This window comes from Larimichthys crocea, chromosome VII (genome assembly GCF_000972845.2).
Source record: "Larimichthys crocea isolate SSNF chromosome VII, L_crocea_2.0, whole genome shotgun sequence".
NCBI lineage: Eukaryota > Metazoa > Chordata > Actinopteri > Sciaenidae > Larimichthys > Larimichthys crocea.
Window position 1 is genome coordinate 24689739 of NC_040017.1, and position 20833 is coordinate 24710571.

At 41.3% G+C, this 20833-nt stretch overlaps 2 protein-coding genes across 6 annotated transcripts in view; both read right to left on the bottom strand.

Moving 5' to 3' along the window:
* Positions 1-633: 633 nt before the first annotated feature.
* On the bottom strand, positions 634-12625 carry st14a (ST14 transmembrane serine protease matriptase a). Its single transcript, XM_010739692.3, has 19 exons — positions 12107-12625; positions 9094-9253; positions 7854-7984; positions 7686-7756; positions 6795-6961; positions 6589-6624; positions 6164-6398; positions 5507-5649; positions 5316-5419; positions 5106-5218; positions 4863-4999; positions 4679-4783; positions 4478-4582; positions 4263-4379; positions 3553-3675; positions 3223-3406; positions 2208-2476; positions 1655-1791; positions 634-1549 (listed from the first exon to the last, which is right to left on the bottom strand). The coding sequence occupies exons 1-19, from the start codon at positions 12146-12148 to the stop codon at positions 1391-1393; spliced, it is 2538 nt and encodes an 845-aa protein (XP_010737994.3). The 5' UTR covers positions 12149-12625; the 3' UTR covers positions 634-1390.
* Positions 12626-13720: 1095 nt separating this feature from the next.
* aplp2 (amyloid beta (A4) precursor-like protein 2) overlaps positions 13721-20833 on the bottom strand; it is a 50432-nt gene continuing 43319 nt past the window's right edge. For 2 of the 5 annotated variants that reach the window (XM_019272978.2, XM_010739696.3), the window contains 5 exons: positions 20731-20766; positions 18808-18890; positions 17752-17829; positions 16052-16207; positions 13721-15851 (listed from right to left, as the gene is read on the bottom strand). In XM_019272978.2, coding sequence (XP_019128523.1) covers positions 15750-15851; positions 16052-16207; positions 17752-17829; positions 18808-18890; positions 20731-20766 — 455 coding nt within the window. In that variant the 3' untranslated portion in view covers positions 13721-15749. The remainder of the gene's footprint in view (positions 15852-16051; positions 16208-17751; positions 17830-18807; positions 18891-20730; positions 20767-20833) is intronic. The other 3 variants (XM_019272977.2, XM_010739698.3, XM_027280187.1) reach the window with 3 other exon arrangements.

The window sequence follows — 20833 nt, forward strand, 5'->3', positions numbered from 1 at the left end:
CGTTGTTAAAAGGTTGATCGCATTGGTTCCGGTGTTGTGTGAACGCGCATGCGCTGCAAACATTTTACTCTCAGTATAAATTTGATCAATGTTTCTAATATTTAATATCTATCAACTTTCAATATAGTGCAGCTATATTGAAAGTTTAACACTACTGCAAACTACAGAATTAATACCTCTCTGTCAGTGTCAACAAACAACAAAATGAAACATTATAAGCATCACAAAAGTAGAATATGTGGCGAAGTATTGAATCATATCGGGTTGTACTGCTAAAACGCCCAGCTGGAGTTGAGAGTAATGCAAATATTTCACAGTGAACAAATATGAAGCAACATAAAGGAAAGCTCAAAAGCTCACACCTCCTTCATGACATCCTGATCCTGATCATTCAGTCCTCTGAAGTTAAAATGTTGGATATGGACATATAATGCATAACTTGACTCATTCTCTGACTAAAATGGACATGACACAAAAAAGTTATTGTACAGAGTTATGTATATATTTCTAATCTGAAAATCATAGACTAAATAATGTGAGTAGGTGAAAATATAAATAATAAAAAACTGACTTTATATTAGAAGTATTTTATTTAAAAACATCTGCTAAAATATAAAACACACATTTACACAGATTTGAGACTAATTCAACCGGAGGGACTGTACTAACATTGTGCTCGATATTAAAACATGAAAGATGAAAGAAGTCATACGTAACCTATTACTTGGTTAGATAGAAATGCAGTTCACATCTGTTAAAAATGAACGGCCATCCAAATGAAGAGAAAGATTAAGCTTTTTAAAAAGTGGACAGTCACATCACAAACATTTCAGGTGGACGTAAGATCCAAAAATAAAACGTGTACGATACCAAACCATAGGAGGTAGGATGGACTGAGCTTGCTGCCGATTTGTTTTTAATTTATAAAATTTACAACAAGGACAACAAGGAAAAGTGGTGGGAAATCCTGATGATGGCTACCGGTAAAACAACAACAACAACAACAACAACAACAACAAACATTGTATTTCATGTGTAACAATCACACCTAAGATCTATTCCATGTGAGGCACATAACATTACTCTCCATCAAAACATGCTCAAACTAAAAAAAACACACACACACACACACAAAAGAAAAAGTGTATTTACATTTAAAAACATTTCATTAACCCCACCCTCGTTAAAAATCACAGTGGACGTAAAGTGTTGCAATTGTTCTTCAAACACTGTCCACTGCAGCTATGACTGGAAGTCAAGTCCACTACATGAGCTGGAAAGCCAGAGTCAGACTGTTTTACTCTGTAAGAATCTGTACTGTGGTACTCGTCGTCAGTCCGTGTTCATGTCCATATCTTTGGTCTTCTTAGTTTGACCATTTTGCGGCGTCTTACACTCCCGTCTTCTCTTTGATCCAGGCGCGGTATTTAGTAACCGTTGAGTAGATGCCAGGTTTGTTCCTCCGAGCACAGCCATCACCCCAACTGACCACTCCTGCCAGGAACGAAGGACCGCCGGACGAACTGGTCAGAGGACCGCCAGAGTCCCCCTAACAGAGACAAACACAGGTGCACGTGTTAAGCAACTGGTCTAATATAATTTTATATAACTGAACATGCTTATCAGGGCAGCATAGTGTTCAAGGGTTTATTACCTGACAAGCATCGACTCCTCCGGTCAGCACTCCGGCACACAACATCCGAGAAGTGATCTGCCCTCCCATCAGCTTGTTACATACTTCATGGTTGATGATTCGGACCTGTGCTTTCTGGAGCACCGTCGCAGCAAATCCTGAATAACAAACACATCACGCTTATGTTAAGGTTTAATCTGGAGCTTTAACAGTCATTAAATGTCCAGTAAAGGCAAAGTAGTGAGACAAGCTGCATGAAACTAAATGACATCTATGTGTAGGCAAACAGAGAGGTGCTGTAATGAAAATATTTTATCAAACCATCATTAAACATTTGAATTCACAATAATAATTAAAACAGATCTGCAAAGCATAAAAGTATTTTTTCATCTGACCTCCAGAGGACGCAATTGCATCTCTAGAAAATAAAAAAAACTCTTCTTCACTACTTCTATCACTGCCAAATCAAAAACTCACAAACAAGAAACTTATTTATTGTGGTTCCACTTGATATTTTACTGATTTTACTTCACTGAAATGAGAAATACAAAGTTTATTGTTCGTGGTGACTCACCTCCTTCTCGTGTCGCTCCCCACCCAGTGATCCACACAGTGTTACCGGTTGGGAAATCATGTTGGGAGGACGGCAAGCAGATCGGCCTGATGAAGTCATTGTAGGAGACAGGACTGTCCAGCTCCATCAGGGCGATGTCGTTGTCATAGGTGTATGCGTTGTAGTTAGGGTGGGATATGACCTGCTTCAGGTTCCTCTTCACAGCACTTCCCAGCTTCCCCTGGGTATGAAGGCCAAGGTAAGCTTCCCATGTGCCGGGCTGAGAGTATCTGAGGACACACGACAAAACAAAATGCAGAGTTTATTCTCAATCCTGGAGGCACGTCATGTGGCATAATAACATAATAAAATATGTACAAAAAAACCCGAGACTTGTCTGTTGTTCAGTTAAATGGCAGTGAGTGTGGCAGGGTATGTGTCTACCTACAGTAGATTCTGTACTATTTAAAGACCAAAAGTACCAGGATGTTACTGCTGACAGCTCTAAATGTTACTCACTCTGGCAGGAGAGAGTCTAAAACATGCATCTAACACTTGCACTAAGGGGCCTGGAAGAGTTTCATGTGTGCTAAATTATTCACGCACACACTCGAGCTCTGTGTTGTTAGTGAAAACACGGAGGTCTCACATTTCACCACGCATGTGACAAATTGTTTACAGTGTATTTAAAGTCAAATGACTGAACTGCCAACTGGATTGTTTTGTGCTAAATATTCAAAGAATCTATGGAGGCCTCTCGGCTTGTTTGTAGGTTTTATCAGCGCGAGGTGAAGTTTGTTTTGAGACAAAACTGGGTGCAACGCCACGGTTTTTGTGTGAAAACAGATTGTTAGAGAGCCATTCCAATAAATACTAAATATGCACAATATGAAAACCGAATGATCGCCAGACATCTAAGAACAGATGAGCTGCGACTAGATCTTCACCCCGCCTCACCCAACGCTGTGAGTTTGAACCCTGACTTGTGCAGAAACATAAAGATGGTGTGAACGTGAAGCTTAATTTAAGATGATACCTTGTCCTGCCGTCATCTTGCACACAATGGGCAGCGGTGACCAGCCAGCGCGGACTGATGATGGACGCTCCGCACACGTGACCGAAATTCTTGACATGGAGGCTGACCTGCCAGGGAAACTCCCCTTCATCCGCGTCCTCACCGCCCACAATACGTGATGTCTTGAACTTATTCCTTCCACAGTCTGCAAAGTAAGCAATCAATCAATGAATCAAATCACGAGGCTGGCTTGTTGCAGCTTGTTTTGTGTGTGGGCGGCAGTTCACATCTGTTTTGTCATGCACGGTAACAATGCAGACGGAGATAATAACTGGTTTTAGAGTGACATACCGCAGTTCTCCTCGTCGGATCCGTCCTCGCAGTCCTGTTTTCCGTCACACTCTGGGTTCACTTTATTGATGCATTTATTGTTTTTACATCTATATGTGAGATCAGTGCAGCTTACAGCAGTGGCTGCAGAGAGAGGGAGGGAAGAGCAATTCAATTCAAACTATTCCTCCAATGTAAAATGTTCTTTACAAACACGCAGACAGTTCAACCGGATGATTTCACATTTGCACTGCAGCTGAAGCAACATTAATTGATTTTTTTTATCTCTGACATATTATCACCTTTCAAAGATGTTATAGCTGACAGGTTCACAAACAGTTTCCCCTTTACACGTTGAGCAGACATAGAGCAACATTTTAAAGGTGTGGTTGTGTTTATTTGATGAATGTTAGTCGAGATACACTCTCCTATAAGCTCTCCTGACAAAAAAAATACCCGAATCTTCAGCTGCTAAATGCTCCATTATGTTCACCATTAGTGCCAAACTTTGTAAGTTTGTAATTTGGTGCTGGGCGGTAAGTGTAACAGAGTTTTTTTTTTTCAGTGAATACAGCAGGAAATGAGGTTTAAGAGCATGGTGAGACTGTTCTGTTTAATGAAATAACAATCCACAGGTGGACGCAAATTATTATTATTGAGAAAAATCTGATTAAAACACCTAAAACAAACAAAAATATTAGATTCAGCGACTAAGAGAAAATGAGTCTTACTTCTCCCACAGTCGAGCTCATCTGACCCGTCTCCACAGTCGTCCCTGCCGTCACAGCGATTCTTCTCAGAAACACACTTGCCGTTCTTGCATGCAAACTGTCCAGAGTTACATCCACCTTTGACAAACAAAAGAAACAAGACGTGCATGAGGAAAAAAAAAAAAAACTGCCTGAGAGCCTTCCGGTGCTCATGTTAAAACACCACAGTCACTTACAGTTGAGCTCATCTGTGCGGTCTCCACAGTCATCAACGCCATCACATTTCCAGAACATGGGCTTACACAGTCCGTTTTTACAGGTGATGTCCTTCGCATCGCACTCTGGAGGGCAAACATAGTTAAACTCGTTATGTTTCTCACGATACGGAGAGTGTTAGACCCGACAGTCTTATTATAATCTGAGTAAATCGCACTTACTGCAGTTTAACTCATCACTCATGTCTCCGCAGTCATTCCAGCCGTCACATCTGAGCGTTGTCTTGATGCAGCGCTGGTTGTTGCACTGGAACTGCTTCGGACAAGCTGTGAACGACAAGAGTTAATGTGAGATACACCTACGGCCGGGAAATAATCATCATCTGGGAGAAAGTGGGTCACTTACGGTCTTTCATGTCGATGGCCTCGTACTCTGCCTCAAAGCCTCGGTCCACGTAGGAGGAATCAGAGTAAAAGACCACCTCCATTTTGTTAGTCTTGCTGGTCTCTGTCACTGTCCCGTCAGGCTGTTCTCCACACACTCTGAGGACGAGATGCATACATGTTGACATGTAATCGTAGCCACTGTCACCTGTTTCTGTTATGTAACTAATGTGTTTATGTGTTAGACATACAAGCACAGACTCACTTCCTTTTGTTGACCTCCACGTAGTCTTTGCGGCAGTCCTTACTGTTTTTCTGCCCAGGCTCAGACAAGAGGAACTTTTTGAAGGTCACCTTCACCACCTTACCATCAGGGACCTTATTGATTTAGAGAGAGGAGTACAGACTGAGTAACATTGTGACTGAAACTATATACACGACTGTGTAATGTGATGATTGAGTGCAGACATCTCACCTGGATTGACCACAGACACGAAACTTGCGGAGGATAGTAATTTGGGAAGTTGGGTGACGTGAACTTTCCTTTCTCACCAGTGAGCTGGCCGCCGCATGTCGTACCTTTAAAAAAAAAAACATGTTAGTATTTGCACAAATATGAAAGATTTCTGGACAGAAACGCTCACTCCAGCCTCGCCGAGTCCTTACTTTTACTCCTACGTGGGATTTGTGAGACTTGTGCTCTAAAACCTGGGTAGTTCAACTTGTCGTTCGTGGCCATCATCACCAGCATGACGTTGCCGGAGGACAGGAAGGTCAGTGGTTCGCTGGGTGAGTAGTACCCACACATCCTGTAAAAAAACATAAATTCACAGTTTTTATTGGGTCAAACACTAGTGGAAATACTTTTATGATATTTCTGAGGATTTAACTGCAGCTACAGAACATTAACTTCAACAAAGTACATCATATTCAACATATTATAGTCTTACAAGGCTGGTATCTTTGACACACATTAGAAAAATAAAGCAGGAAGTAATATTAAGTGGTGTCAGTTGCTTATACGGTAAATCATTGAGGCATTTTATCTCTCCCATGACAGTAATGATTACATCACGCACTACACTCCCTGTAGAGGTCTTGGTAACTTTCTGAATCATCATATAGTGCCATTATTTTAGTATGAGGCCTATCCCAAACAATGTTCAACAACTGCACCTTTATGTACAGTGTAACAGTCCAACAGAGGCACAGCATCTGACCAGCAGAGGGCCTTACATACTTACATACAACATAAAGTGCTCTCTATCCAAACCTTACAGCTGAGTGGAGAAAGAAGCTGCGTTAAAAAAAAGGCAAACTCACTCTTCCATGACGCGGTTCTCGATGGCCACCAGGGAGTCGTAGATTTTGACAAAGTCGTTCTTGCAATCCTCTTCCAGATTCATCGTGTCAAAATCCAGCTTGATGATGTAGTTGGGGTCCGCTCTCAGCTGCCACTGGATGAAGGTGTTGGGGGAATAGGGACGGTCAGGGAAGCCAGGGGACTGGATCCGTCCGATGTAATTGGCCCGTGTGTGTTCAGAAAACCTTAAAAAACCTGAGACAGAAACCTTTGTAAGTCACAGGCCCGCAGTCGTCCACTTATCTCAGTGCAAATGAAATGTCTGATATCAAATGCCATACAACTCTTGTTGATAAAGTATGTTAGATATGATTTTCACTGATTGCTGTTTGATTTCTATACGTGGACAAGCTGTCAAAAATAACTAGAAGAATAAATTACTTACTGTCGAATGATTTTGAAAACAAGCGGGCGTCAAGCGCTGCGTGAGGAAACAGAAAAAACGAACACAGACTTAAACTTAAGATGTGGACATCGAAGACACAGCCAGACAGAGCTTGACAACAAAGCACAAACAAAAACAGCACGACATATATATGATATAGATATGGAGCGAACCAGAAACAACAAGCAGTGAATGTTCGGCTCTACCTGAAGACACCACGTCTGCGACAAGCAGAGAGTTGCCAGGTCTTTGGAAGGTACGCTGCTCTTTCTCCACCAGCTTGTCCATCGTGGACATGGCGCTGTCGACGGATGCCTCCTGACCCACGGGGACTTTGAACTCGGACAGGTAGTAGGCAACAACGCTGCCTTCACTGGGAGCAACAAGAGTGAAATAGTGAAGAGGTGCAAATTAGAAAAACAAAATGTCAGGAGTAGTGAAAAGAATCAGACAGATGCATGCGTGCTGATGTGTCAGGCTCATAAAGGTCTTCTATTAAAAAGTTGTGAAGAAAAACAACAATTGATGCAGCTACAATACTTTAACTTGTCTGAGCTTCAATAGAGAGTCAAACTTTTATTTCAGTAACTTTTTCTATAAATTATAAATGCAGGTGTTATTAAATCTGCATGCATCCACATTAAAAACACTTGTTCGATGACTAGCAGCCTAGTTTGAGTTATATACAGCACTTAACACATTTATCAGACCGCCACCCAATGTAAAGCCACAGCTGACCTAAATTAAACAGGAAATCTTTTTTTATGTTTCTGTAAAGGTTAATACACCAGTATGTAGAAACTCTTTAATCAAAATCACATTTTTAATTTAGTTATCCATGAATTTTCAAACGTACTGTTGTATAAAAATATTAAAAGCACATTATTATTTATTATTAGATGTCAAATTATAGTTATTTACTTGCATTCCTGAACAGAAGAATTCGTTTCAGTGGTTGATTAATTTCTGTCTGAACAGTGAGTCCACATTAATGAACTTCATGATGCTGAATAGTCTCTGACAGGTGGTCTAATAAATCTGCTAAGCTCTGTATCTGTTTTCAAATACGCTGCTAAACAACACACTGCCTGCCTTACCTGAAAGCCTGAACGCTCGAGCCAACATAGTATTTGGCCAGCTGTGGACTTTTGGCATAGATGTTTTTAAGCTGAAAGAGACAAAGAACAAAAACAGAGCATGAGTGGAGGCCGTCGATGCGCAGATGAATGAATCTTTGAGGATGTGGTGGTGCGGAGGCCTCGTACCTGTGTGGTCACTTGCTTGGCCAGTGCCTTGAACTCGGTGCTGTTGGAGTTCTCGTATGCGTCTTCAAACACCTGGTTGGTGATCCGCATGGAGCCGCTGTACATCTTCTTGACCCGCACATCTTTCCGGACTGCAGGATGACACAAACAAGGCTTGAGTACACGCCTACACTCTTACTGCACAAGTTCTGTTTACTTCATCATCTTCTGTTTTTCTTTTGTGTTTTGTGCTGCAGCGTTTCATCTGATTTTGGCTTTGTTCATTTTTTCTTTTGTTTGTCACTGACTTACTTTTTCCCCTCCTGTGTTCGAGTTCAGCGTGTACGAGTTGCAAACTTTTACGTCCCTCCGGCATATTCGTTTCAACTGATGTAGCTTTTATCTCTCCTTCAGTTTTTACCCATTAAGTTCTTTATGTATGTCGTGGTTCGTGAGTGACGTATATGGCATTTTTGTTTGTTATGTTATCTGAGGGAATTTAAAGAGGACAGCAGCTGTACGGGTTTCCTTCCTTTTGTTCTGTATCTTTTACCTCCGCCGTAGACGCCGGTGTTCGTTTGTCTATTTGTTAACATGATATCTCGAAACTTCAATAGATTTCCATGAAACGCAGAGGAATGTCACAAAACAGGAAACAAATCTTTAAACGTGGATCCAGGTTTTATTCTAACAATATGCAGAAGAACCCTTTTGAACTATTTTCTATCACATGGAGTATTTGGATGCACATTGATACTAGATGTTGATTTTTAATAATAACAATAAAGACTGTGGATTGGTGGAGGTCCGTGTACTCTGTGTGCTCTGCAAAGTACATTAACAATATGCAAACTAACATGCAATTTAAAAGGATCAGTCTGCAGGATTTAGTGATATCTAGCGGGGGAGCTGCAGATCAAACCCCCTTGTTTGGCCTCCTCTCCGTCGTAGCATGAAGGAGAAACTATGTTGGCCACAAAAAGCACAAAGAAATGTTCTGAGCTGCTGTAGAAACACGATATAGATCTCAATATAAAAGGCTCAATCTGAGGAGTATAGTTTCTGTACACGGAGCACCCTATAAACACTGGACCTTTCACAAATAACTAAGAACATATTAAATATCAACATCCTGGCTGCCTGATTTCCTTATCTGACATTATCCACCTTTGCAGCTTTGATGTTTTTCATCATTTTTAATTAACTGTTTGCTTCTATGTCATATTAATCTAACCAATTAAAAAAAGGAGGTCGTCCTTACAGTGGAAATGCCACACCAGCAGTCCGGTCATAAGCGAAATAACGACCGCGAAGATCACCACGCCGATCACAGCCCCGATTTTCCCCGGACCCTTTTTCTTCTCGAGCTTCTTGTTATCCGATGCTGGCAGGAACTGGACGGACGTGTCCCAGTCTTTGTCCTGGAAGACAAACAGACGGACAGACAGAGGTTAATGAATGATCAATACATAAAGCTAAAGCGCTTATATCAAGCTAAGAACAACCTTTGAATAATAACTCCAGCCATTTTACAGGAGGGGTGAAAATTTGGGCCACAAATATCTTCGCCTGAGGATGTTCATGTACTGACACTGTGGACTTTGTTGTTGTTATTCTATAAACCAGAATAGAAGTAGCTATATTTTCTCCAGCCGAGTAGATAATCAACCAAAGATAAGTGACAGCAGCAGACAGCAGGCAGGTACTTGTGTATTTCAGGAATGTCCCTGTCTGTGGTGGCCAGAGAAACTGAAACTGTGCTCTATACGAGATATGACAAAACACTTTTCTTTGACTCTCCAATGTCAAGAAAACATAAACGGATGTTATTTAAAACTCATAAAGAAAGAAAGGTTTCAGCGTGAGGCGGTGTTAATGAATTAGAAAAGGAGCTCGGTGCATGAGTCACAGCTCTGCGGTTACAGTTAGGAGGTGAGCCGGCGGGGGGAGGGAGTACAAAGGTTTCACCACGTAAAATCTTGTCAAACCTGCTGGGAGCAAACCAAGAGATCTGAAAGGTAACAAGTTTCAGTGAGTGCTCCGGTGCCGTACTCTAGGACAAGATTAAATGTCCCCGATTTTCCCGGAAACTTAAAACTACTTTACGAGCCAACAAATGTCATCTTGAAAAACATTCATACAGCATTCCTTTTTTACAGTTACAAGGCACGTAATTGAAGAACGACAAAACTATCAACTATTTTATGAACCAAGGGCTAGACTTTCCTACTTACTGTATAAACCTGATACACATGACAAATTAATTACACTGCACGTCTAAGGGTGCTGTGTGTGTGGGGCCATGAAATGTGAAGAGCAGGTTTTTCTATTTGTCATATTAAATTCTCATTTTAAAGGCTCATTGCTCGTCGCCTTCAGTTCTACGTATGACTCCGTTTTGTTGATTAACTAAATATTACGTGCATCATGGCTTCACCGCCTGTGGGGGGGGGGGGGGGGGGGGGGGGGTTAATTTTTTTTTTAAATAACAAGCTACAAAATTAAAAGGAAATTGATTCTAAATGAAGACACGGAGAGAACTTAGATACAAGATGAAGTCTGGCTACAAATCATAACTCTGCAAATGAACCAGAAATTTAAATATTAAGGCTGATGTATGGGTGTAAATGTGTTTCAATCAATATCATTTTAATTAAAAAAAAATCTGTTATGCACACAAAACTCTGAAATATTTAAACACCTGATGGACCTGGAGGACAAATCCACTGAGACTTGAGTATCTCAGCATACTGTGATGGCCTGTCAGAACATTTACATCGTCGTCTGACCGTACAAACACGACATTAACCGTTTCAGCTGACCTCAGTGCTGCCCGTTCGTGTTAACATGTGTGTTTGTTGACATGAGAACACAAAGCCAAAATAAAGACAAACGTCTCAGCCAGGTGAACATAAAGGGAAAGAAACGCTGGGACACGTTTCGCCGTAATTTCTGGTCGTGCTGCTTCTGTCTTCTTTATGAATCACCCAAACTGCCAATCCAGTCTTACACAACAAACGAAAGATGACGCCTCCGTTTATTTCTCCATCACAGAGAGATGACCAAGCTCAAATATGACCGCATACGTTGTGTTATTAGTCTGTCATATCATCATTGTATCAGGGTGGTCTCAATGCAATTCACGTATAATACTATATATAGCATAAGTAGTTCTTGTGACAGGCCTAGTGTTGTTGAATGGCTGTCAGTCTGCAGAGGAGCGAACAAGTCACAACATGGCAGAGGAACCTGCAGGAATTCAGGTGTCAGCCCTCGATGGCTGCCTGCTCTCTGAAGATCTTTACTGATGAAACTCTGGGACGTTTCCAAATGTCTTCACCGAGAATCCGGGTGACACACTCACTGTTACAGTGCCAAGTTAAAAGTTTTGATTTGGTTCAAAGGTCGAAGCGCTTTGGATTATTACCTACAGTGTAGTACTGCAGGTAGGAGGACGTCACAATACTTGTTTTCATTGTTCTGTTTCTAGGCGTGTGCTGCCTCTCATGGGCTTGTTTGTTAGCAGGATATGTCAAAACCTGTCGCAATTATAGAAAAAAGTTATAGAAAACACAAGAGCCAAGAGTTTACAAAAGGATTTCTGCTATTTCCTCGTGGACCACTCCTCTTATTTGAATGAGAAAACATATTTGAAATACAGTGTTTGCTCAATGAATGCTTCAGAAGAGGTGTTTGCTCTCGTCTGAGTGCTCTCATGAATCTACAGGTGACACTTTAGGGCTTTTCTTGTTCACAGGGAACAAGGAGTTCAAAAGTTTACCCAAAAACGCCAAATTAAAGAGCCGGTGCAGCCTCTAATCTGTGGGAAAACAGAAGCTTGGCTTCAAAGTGCCGGATTTCTTTATCACTTAGTAACATGTTTGTCTCTGGGCAAACCTGCGTGTTGGTGGATAGAAACCCTCCATTTGTTTGGCTGTAGGCCACACAGTAATATCTTGGAATAAAACACATATGACCTATTGACTTCATGCCTGACAGATCTGCTGTGTGCAGGTTCATTCACCTGCGAGCACCACGTTTCATTTCATGATTTAAAGTTTGTCTCTGCTGCAGCAGCAGCTTGTTCACTTCCTGCCTGATGAACCCACAAACAGCAACAGCAGTGTGTCCACTTCCTTCCTGCCTGATGAGCAGGGTAGTCAATGTTATTCAGGTCACAGACAAACTCCATAACCATAAAAACACAAAATAATTCATCATCATTTAAAAAAGACATATCAGAGCCTCAGAGCTTAGAATAACATATTTCTTACCGACTTTGGGGTGTATCTCAGTCCACTGTCCATGTAATCCATCAGGGATCTGGACTAGAGTGCTTCAATTAAAACTACAAACACCTGAGCTTTAAAACTACAAACACCTGAGCTTTTTCTTCTTCCACCTAACTTCTCCTCTTCTTGTTGATTTCTTTGCCTTGTTGTAGCTTCTTCTCTCCTGCTGCGCACAGGGAGTCTGTCGAGGTGAACCTGTAGGCCTGGTCGCCTGGAGATGAGTCCTGTGTTTGTCAACGAGTTCAACCTGCGAGCAGGTAAATCAATCCGTCCAACAAACAGGTAAAAAAACAAACAAACCCGAAGACAGGTGTTTAAAAAAAAAGATACACACTAATTTAAAAAGAAGTCTCCTCCGGTCGAGATGTTCCTGAGTGTCTCTGAGCAGAATAAGTCGCCTGGTCGTGACTCCCACGGAGAGAAACCGAGTGAGGCAGCGGGGGAAAAGTTTTTCCGTGAGCTTCAGGTTTCAGCGGGCGTGTCTCTCCCACATACACCTGCAGCCACTTCCTGTTTACCTGCGACAGGTGACTGCTGTTTTTTTTAATGTCCTTTATTAGAAAACGAAAAAACCTACTAACATGAAACAAACTGGATTATAATAAAAAACAATGATGGGAGTCATTCATTTGTTTTGTTTTTTGTTTTCTTTTGGTGTTCAAAGTTCAAAGATCGGGTTGAATTTTAATTACAAAACCTTAAAATGTATTTATTTATTTATATTTAGTCAAATATTGACGTAGTTTTGGTTTTATGGTTTATTTTTAGTATCAGTCACATGATCTTGTCACGCTTGTTTGTGCAATACTCCGATGATGACAATGATGGCGATAGTGATGAGTCACTCCTTATTCACATCCATCACGAAGTTTCTGTTTCAGGAAAACCTCCTCCATGGAAAGTCCACGGAGTTCAAACTAATCAATATTTAATACATTGATACAACCAGACTGCGCTGTTATAAATACGGGACGTTCATGGGACATCTGTCAAAAACCTTTAAATTCAGAGATGAATGATAAAACAGAAACTTAGAAATTTATCTTGTGTTTCCAGTTTCTCAAATATAAATATTTGTTGGTTTTCTTTGTCCTCTATGATATTAAACTTAGCATAATGTAATCTATCTGATCCTATCCTGATTAATTGATAATGAAAATAATTGTTAATTGTAGCCCTAAAACACAAATTATATAGAAATGTAATAAAATGAATTAAATTACAAATTGTATCTAATTCTGAGGAAAGCAGTGGGACCCACAGTAATACTGGTCATAAATATATATATAATATTGAACAGTACACCGGCAATTATAATGCTTTTAATGTACTATTTTATTTACTGAATTGTATTCTCTTATTTTCTTTGGTAACATATTATTTTATTTCATGCACTCATATGTCCTTTCACATGAGCAGCTTTGATGAGGTAAATTTGCAGTGTCTAGGCATGTGTTTACATGCATGTGCAAGTTTTTTTTTTATTTTGAGCATATGCACGCCTGGAAGTTTGTTTGGTATCCAAGTGTGCAACAAAGGACTTGAGCAACATCCATCCATCCATCCATCCACCCATGAAAAGACAACACAACCAAATGGAAGTTGTGAGTTTATTGATGTGTATCCCCCCTGTAACCATAAATCCGTTTCCATTTGTGTCAATCAAATTTATTTATTTTTTTAAATCACTAATATGCATATTATATTAGTTCCCAGTCCCCTCCCACAATCAAGCAGGCAGTTACAAGATTGAAGCCGTTTGGGTGCATAGTGAGACAGTCACATACAGAGATACTGTCACAGGAAGAGAAAAAATAGAAAACAAGAAAACAAACTTAAAAATATATATCATATCATTTCATATAAGAACAATGCACACCACAGGTAATCCTCCGGAAAAAAGCCATGATTGCAACATCAACTATACAGGCATACAAAGACAATACTAAGAGAGAGAGAGAAGAGAAAGAGAAAGAGGGCTCTAGGATTCAGTTTTACTTGTTTGTGTCAGTCTCTACCTGTAAAAATACACGTTAGCTTTTTGTTTTCAGAAACCAGCTCTCCAAGCCTTGTCTTTCTGTGTGTCTCTGTCTGCCTGCACAGCCCTCCAGCTCCAAGCTGTCTTCAGTTGGCTTTGATCCAGGGCCCGCCCAAGCCTTTCTGGGTACCCGAACCCCCCCAAAATCTTTGCAAGAGATTGCAAAATTTGTTATATTAAAGGTTTTAGTACCCATCAAAATTATTGGTTTCAATCAAAAAAGAATTTAAAATTTAAGCGCCCCCCCCTAAATTGATTCATTTGGGGGGGCGGCCCTGATGGCAGATGGAGTTTAAGCAGCTGATTATTTCCTCTCTGGGCCAGCCCTGTTTTTTGATCTGTCAGACTGTTCTACGCTTTATGACCTGCAAAGCCAACAGTTGCTTCAATAATAATAATGTGTGTGTGTTTGTGTGTGTGTGTGTGTGTACATCATTCCCTCCAAAGATTTGTAGCTTTTCCAGTACTTGATTTTTGCTTCAAGAAACAAGAAAACAAAAAATAATAAAAAAAACAAAAAACAAACACTTTGTGGCACGTCATCGCCTGCTGCCACGATAATCGTGATTTTAAACTCAAAGCCACATCCTGTCAGATACATAGTATGGAAAAAAAGCTTCCCCAATACATTCAACTATGTAACACATGTCAACACCTAATCTAGCGATGTTAATCTGTTTGTCTGTGTAGGAGGGAATATATAATCACATTCACTAAGTAAGGGATCAGAGTAGGTTTGTGTGTGATGTGTTTGAGCTGGGGGTCTGTGCACACATTCCCCTTCCCCGACTCTTTCTGCCTGCAAACACAACTCATGATCGCCGAGCTAAGAACCCTAAACCGACTTCTAACCTCTTTCCTGGGAATAAAAGGTGGAATAAAAACATCTAATCTTATATATATTTAAACTGTATATGTATATTTTCGTCTGTCATCATAACAAAGAACAGAAAGTAAATAATCCATGATTTCATTTTTTTCTCGTTGTTGTTTCACTATACATTTTAATTGGTACAAAGAACCTTCATATACAAGCAATCTATTGAGAGGAGAGAAGAAAAAAAAAAGAACAAAATAAAACATGAATTCTTTTTGGAGAAAAACCATCAGAAACTGCATGACACTCGCATGATGGACAACTGAAGTGTTAGTGTAGTCTGGTAATGCCGGTTCGATGATGGCGACTCAAAAGACATTTCAATTTTGCTTGATTTGCATTTCACTTTAAAAAAAAAAAAGGAAAAAGAAAAGAAAATGTTTGAAGAAATGTTATACATCTTGATCTGAGATAGCTGTACTGATAATTACAGAGAAATCTGCAGAATCACATTTTCCATAATGCAAAAATGGCAGATACATCACCTTTTTCAAAAGAAACATGATCAAAAAGAGCTCTATAGTACAATAGTAGCAGTAGTAGAAGTAGTAGCATTATTTAAGGATTGTTTCTGAACAAACCGGTAAATGGAGTTTGGATGTTTGCAAATGATTTTCGTTTTAACAATAGCATATGTTATTGGTCAGTAGTATGTTCCCCCTCAGTTGCCGTCCTCTGTCCGACTCTATAGCGCCCCCTGTAGGCTAAAGTTAGATCTGCATCTGCTCCAGGTATTTGTAGGTGGGGTTTTCGTAGCCGTGGTTCTGCATCTTGCTGAGGTGGCGCTCCTCTGGTGTCAGCATGGGGTCGACCTGTGAGGCAGACGCATAGAGGCTGAGCTCAACAAGGCTTCATGTGCTGTGTGCGCCGTATTCAAATGCTGCAGGGGACGATGATTCAATTTGCCTTGCATTTACCTATGCTCCATTTCCATAAGTCCCATAATTTAATCTAAATCTGACACCTAATAACAAGCGTGCATCTTACACTCACAAATAAACAGGTGGCTTACCTCCACGATGCCGTGACTGATGGTGCCGTATTGCCTCTTCCTCAAAAGCACCAGACTGATCACAATCACAGTTGCTATGGCCACCGCAATCACCAGCAAGCCAATCAGTGCACTGCTGCCGAAGCTGAAGTCCTCTCCCAGAGGGCGGTAGGACCCCTAACAGGTAGAACAGGTGAGAGGAAGACAGAGACACACACAGTGAGGAGACAATACGAGCACAGCTGACCACTTAAGCCAAAAGTCTTTGTTATGATGAAGTCACTGCACACATGTACTAGTTCTCAGGTTATTTTCTTAATTTAAACCATCATGCTGTTATATAAATAAAGCTCCTTTTTTAAAAGGGAGATTCCAGCATCTGCTACCCCGGGTCTTATTTTCCATCATGACTAATAATCATTGTAGGAGACAAATGTGTATGTATACAGCTTGTTTTGTTTTTTTGTTTAGATCGCACACGTTCTCTGGATCACTATAATCTCCAGGTAATTGGCACAGGAGGTATGACCTCCTCTCTCTCGTTTCGTTATGTTAGATCTTGTTGCGTTGTTGTGGCTTTTTGGTTCGAATAAGTGACAGCTTTGCCTCTTAGCAGCCTTTTTTTTAATTGATAGTTGTTGCTACAATCATAATAACTACAGTCGACATTCGTAATTTGGAAACTTGCTGACACCTTCTTGTGTTTGTTGCTCGTCTGTAACATGTACATGATGATACATAAACTGAGAGCATCCACACATGAGTACAGCAGCCGTCGAGTTGACCTGGAAGTGGATCTGCTGTGGATCTTCAGGGACACACAACTATCAGTATGTTGACTTTGAGTAAACACTCTTTGCCTTGATCAATATTGTTCTTCTGTGTTCCTGAATATTTACAGCACAGGCTGTGAGTAAAGCGTTATCACGATCAATAGTCATAATGGAAAGTTTAGAGCCCGGGTTGACACATACAAGAATTTCCCTTAAAAACACACAGCAGTAATTTATTTACAAGGAGACCAATCTCCCTGAAAGTAGCTTTGAAATGTGTGACGGAGTAACTAGAAGAGAATTAACGTTTTATTCTGGTGTCATGAAGCAGGGACAGCGGCCCGTCTGACATCTGTAAGACGTGGTTGACTTGTGAACAGTGTGTACACACATGCATGAAATGTGTCTTTGTGGACGACTGTGTAATATTTAGGGGCCAATTCGGGTTTGTACACACAACCACAGTCACCTACACTCATCTTCACAATGTAATCTGTCACATATGACACAAACTAATCATATGTAGAAAGCCACTGGGGGGGAGGTGGGAGAGGGATTTTTTAGTTTTTTTTTTTAGTTTTTAACGTTTTCACACATAAACTGAGCGCGTTCAGTTTGTGTGGATTCAACATTCATCGTATGAACTGAGATTTTCAATGTGTACATTCAGATACATTCACATAACAAACATGCACCCATGCAGAAATAACCACAACGTATTAGCCTGAACAGAAAACTGTCAAAAAAATAAATAAATAATAATAATAATGATAAGAGAGGGGAATCGGGATCTGTCCTCTTTTATTTTTTAAAAATGATTTTGTTGTAGCAGTTATCAGCTGCAGAACTGTTATCTCTGCACGCTCCCTCCTTCTTGCATCTTCTTCCCCAGCTACTTATATCTACAGTTTCCCCAGAGAGCCCTGTGGAGGGCGCCGCTATACTCACCAGCTCATCATCATGCATAACGCTGACTCTCTCTGCACTGTAAACCACTTCTTTAACATCCAGAGACTCATCAATCACCTGTCAACACAGACAGGGGAGCCCAGGTTACACTCACCACAATGTATATGTGTGTGTGTGTGTGTGTGATAGATAGGAAGAGAGAGATAGGCAAGCGGAGAGCAAGAGGGTGTGAATGTGCAGCGAGGTAAACTGTAAGGATCGTCTGTGTTTGGGTGATGATACACTTGGAGCTGTCTTGTACAGACTGGAAGGAGAGAGGGAGGAGGGAGGGGGTTTGCAAGCATCAACAACAGACTCTCTTCTAGACACACAGGTAACATGTCTTTCTAACACAGACCACTCATTGCCGAGAGCTCTAATCTATAGAAGAAGAAGAAGCGCTGTGAGTGGAGGTGGGTGTGTTCGGGAGGCAGAAACAAAATCTGCTGTTTGTAGAGACAGAGCAGTCCAGAGTCTGTTTCACACCATTGACCGTTTGTTGTTATTTTTAAACCTCAGATTGCTCCGTCTTAGAAGACTAGCATTTCCAAAAAAACAACAACAACAACAACAACAAAAAAAAAACATAAAACAAAACACGCATGCATCCAACAGAAAACTTGCAGCATGACTCGTATTCACACACATAAACACACACAGTTGGTGTTGGATTGGCATGCGCACACGTTCAAGCATCGTTTTTTGAAAAATCCGTGAGGAGGAATGATGTGTCTGTCTGGCACAAAGAAAAGAAGAGTCATGCGATGACTGACGAACAAAGCGAGGAGTCCATCTGAATGAGGGTCGGCTGGCAGTGGCCAAGCACAGACACGCAGATAGCCCAGTGTGAGACAGTTGTAACTATGACAACATAGTTATCTGACTGGTTCAAAGCTGAACTTAAGAGAGCTATGTGAAAGCGCCATCAGGACGACTTCTGTTGAGAATTTAGTTATCTTTGTGCTTTAACATCGCTGCTCTCAGTTCGTGTGTTAGAGCGAGTCAGAGATGCTTTGAGGCACAAACAGGACGACGAAGTGACAGCGGAGCTCTTACCACGTTGTCGCTGATCTTGGGTTTGCTGTTGATGATTCTCTCCTCGGCACCTATCAGACCGTCTAAACCAGACATGGCGGAGCCTGCAGGAGGTGAAGCAGCACAGTCAACAACAGCACGGACGAGCACGGACAAACAAACAGACAGAAACAGACGGGGATGGCTGTATTGATGGTGGACAGCTTCACATCGCTATCCAGCTCGTTTTTTCCTCACAACTGTGGCCTCAGTCTCCTCTCTGAGTGTGCTGGTGACAACAAAGCCCTTTCTTCCCCCGAGCACAGTGTGAGCACTGTGAAACCAACATGACCTTACGTTTTCTACAAAGGCTCTCTCAAAGCGCTGTTTGCATATATCTGAGATTTCTCCGTAAACATCAGCAGGCATGCACAGACTCACTAAATAAAACGATTATGAGTCATTCGGGCATTTACTATCTCTCACTTCATAGTGAAAACTCTGCAGCAGCGCTGTAGCTCTCCATCTACAAATCCTTGGAGATTTTAACAGATGATCTTTTTTTTTTTTTTTTAAAGTGGCTAAGCAAGAAACTGGGCCAGAGTGTCAAATATGCATGTTAGACTGATGGTTTTCAAATAGGGATAGGATCTATTAATATACACACAGCAGATATGCCATGAATAAATCAAGAAGTGAGGGAGCGAGGCAGCGAGGGCAGGGTCCTGAACAACGACCGCGATGAGTCTCGTGTCGGCTTATTGTCAGCCGCTGCCAAACGCTAAAGAAGAGCGAGACAATTGGCTTTGGATTAAGCGTGGAACAATGATGTGTGTTTGCTCAAGCTTCACTCTGCACAAGTGACGTCTGAAACCCGGGCAGGTTATCAGATGGTACTGCAGGGTACGAGCCACGATAACACGCAGCACAATGGGAGGGAGCTCTATGGGAGCAACGTGACCCCTCGTCTGCATCATAAAACAATTAATCCATTAATCGATTAGTCACGAAGGACAAACTGATCATTTGAGTCATATTCACTTGGTCAGAACGCTGAAAATGTTGAAAGTGTTGCTGATTTTCTCTATTTTTATAGCCGTGAATCAAATATTAAAGTGTTGGTAATGGATGTAGAGAGGAATATTTCACCGTCACCTGACATTTCGAGATTATAGTGGAGAAAATAATGAGCTAATCCACGATAAAAATAGTCCTTAGCTGGAGGTTGGACAAGTAAAACATCAAATACAGACAAAGACAAAGTTCTACAGGAAAAAACAGCTGGGGGGAGGTTGCACAAAAATCGATACATATAATTTAAATTCAACAATTAGTGGCAGGTGTGTCTGTGTTCATTGAATGAGACTGAAGGTTAAACCCAGATCAGACAGGACAGGTGACGTAACCACTTCCCTGTCTCAGGTCTTTGGAGGACAAATTGGGCCAAATGAGATTGGGCTGTGGGTCAGCGGCGGAAACGCTGAGCCTCAGACAGGTCCACTAAATCATACAGCTCCCATCACCAAGAGGGGGGGGAAATGAGCGTGTGGGGGAATAATTAAGCAAGGTGCTTTGACAAATGTACTGAGGACAGGATGACAGCAAACACAGGACTGAGACTCGGGAGAGTCTCTCTGGGAAGGGGAGCTGGCTGTGACCTACGTCTACAAGGCTTTGCTACTCAGCATGAGGTGATAATCCTGATGGAAAAGCGCACAAGAGCAACTGAAACCCAACCACGCAGCCCAAGTGAGTCATCAAAAAAAAGTTAAAAGTGTTAGAAATTAACCAGCAGATGGCTTCTGATAAAATAGAAATGGTGGGAGAGAGAGAAGATCCCAAATTGCAGGAAGGGGAAAGGAAAACAGTGGAACAGAAATAGTCGATGGGAATGGCTCGGGAGATGAGGAGGAGGAGAGGGAGGGACGAGGTGGCAGAAAAACAAGACGCAACAGAGGCACCAACCTTTCTTGAAGGCACGTGGGGAGTCTGATAGATCGCCTTGGCATTAGAAATGAGCAACGGAAGAAAAAAAAAAAGAACAGAAAAAAAGGGGAAGGAGAGAAGA

What these genes read in the sequence shown, in the direction of transcription:
- st14a (XM_010739692.3), bottom strand. Translation starts at nt 12,148, where the DNA reads ATGGATTACATGGACAGTGGACTGAGATACACCCCAAAGTCG. An exon ending in CGTGTCTGTGGTCAATCCAG is followed by an intron (nt 5,219 to 5,315) that starts GTGAGATGTCTG and finishes TAAATCAATAAG; the next exon opens with GTCCCTGATGGTAAGGTGGT. An exon ending in TGAGCTCGACTGTGGGAGAA is followed by an intron (nt 3,676 to 4,262) that starts GTAAGACTCATT and finishes CTCTCTCTGCAG; the next exon opens with CCACTGCTGTAAGCTGCACT.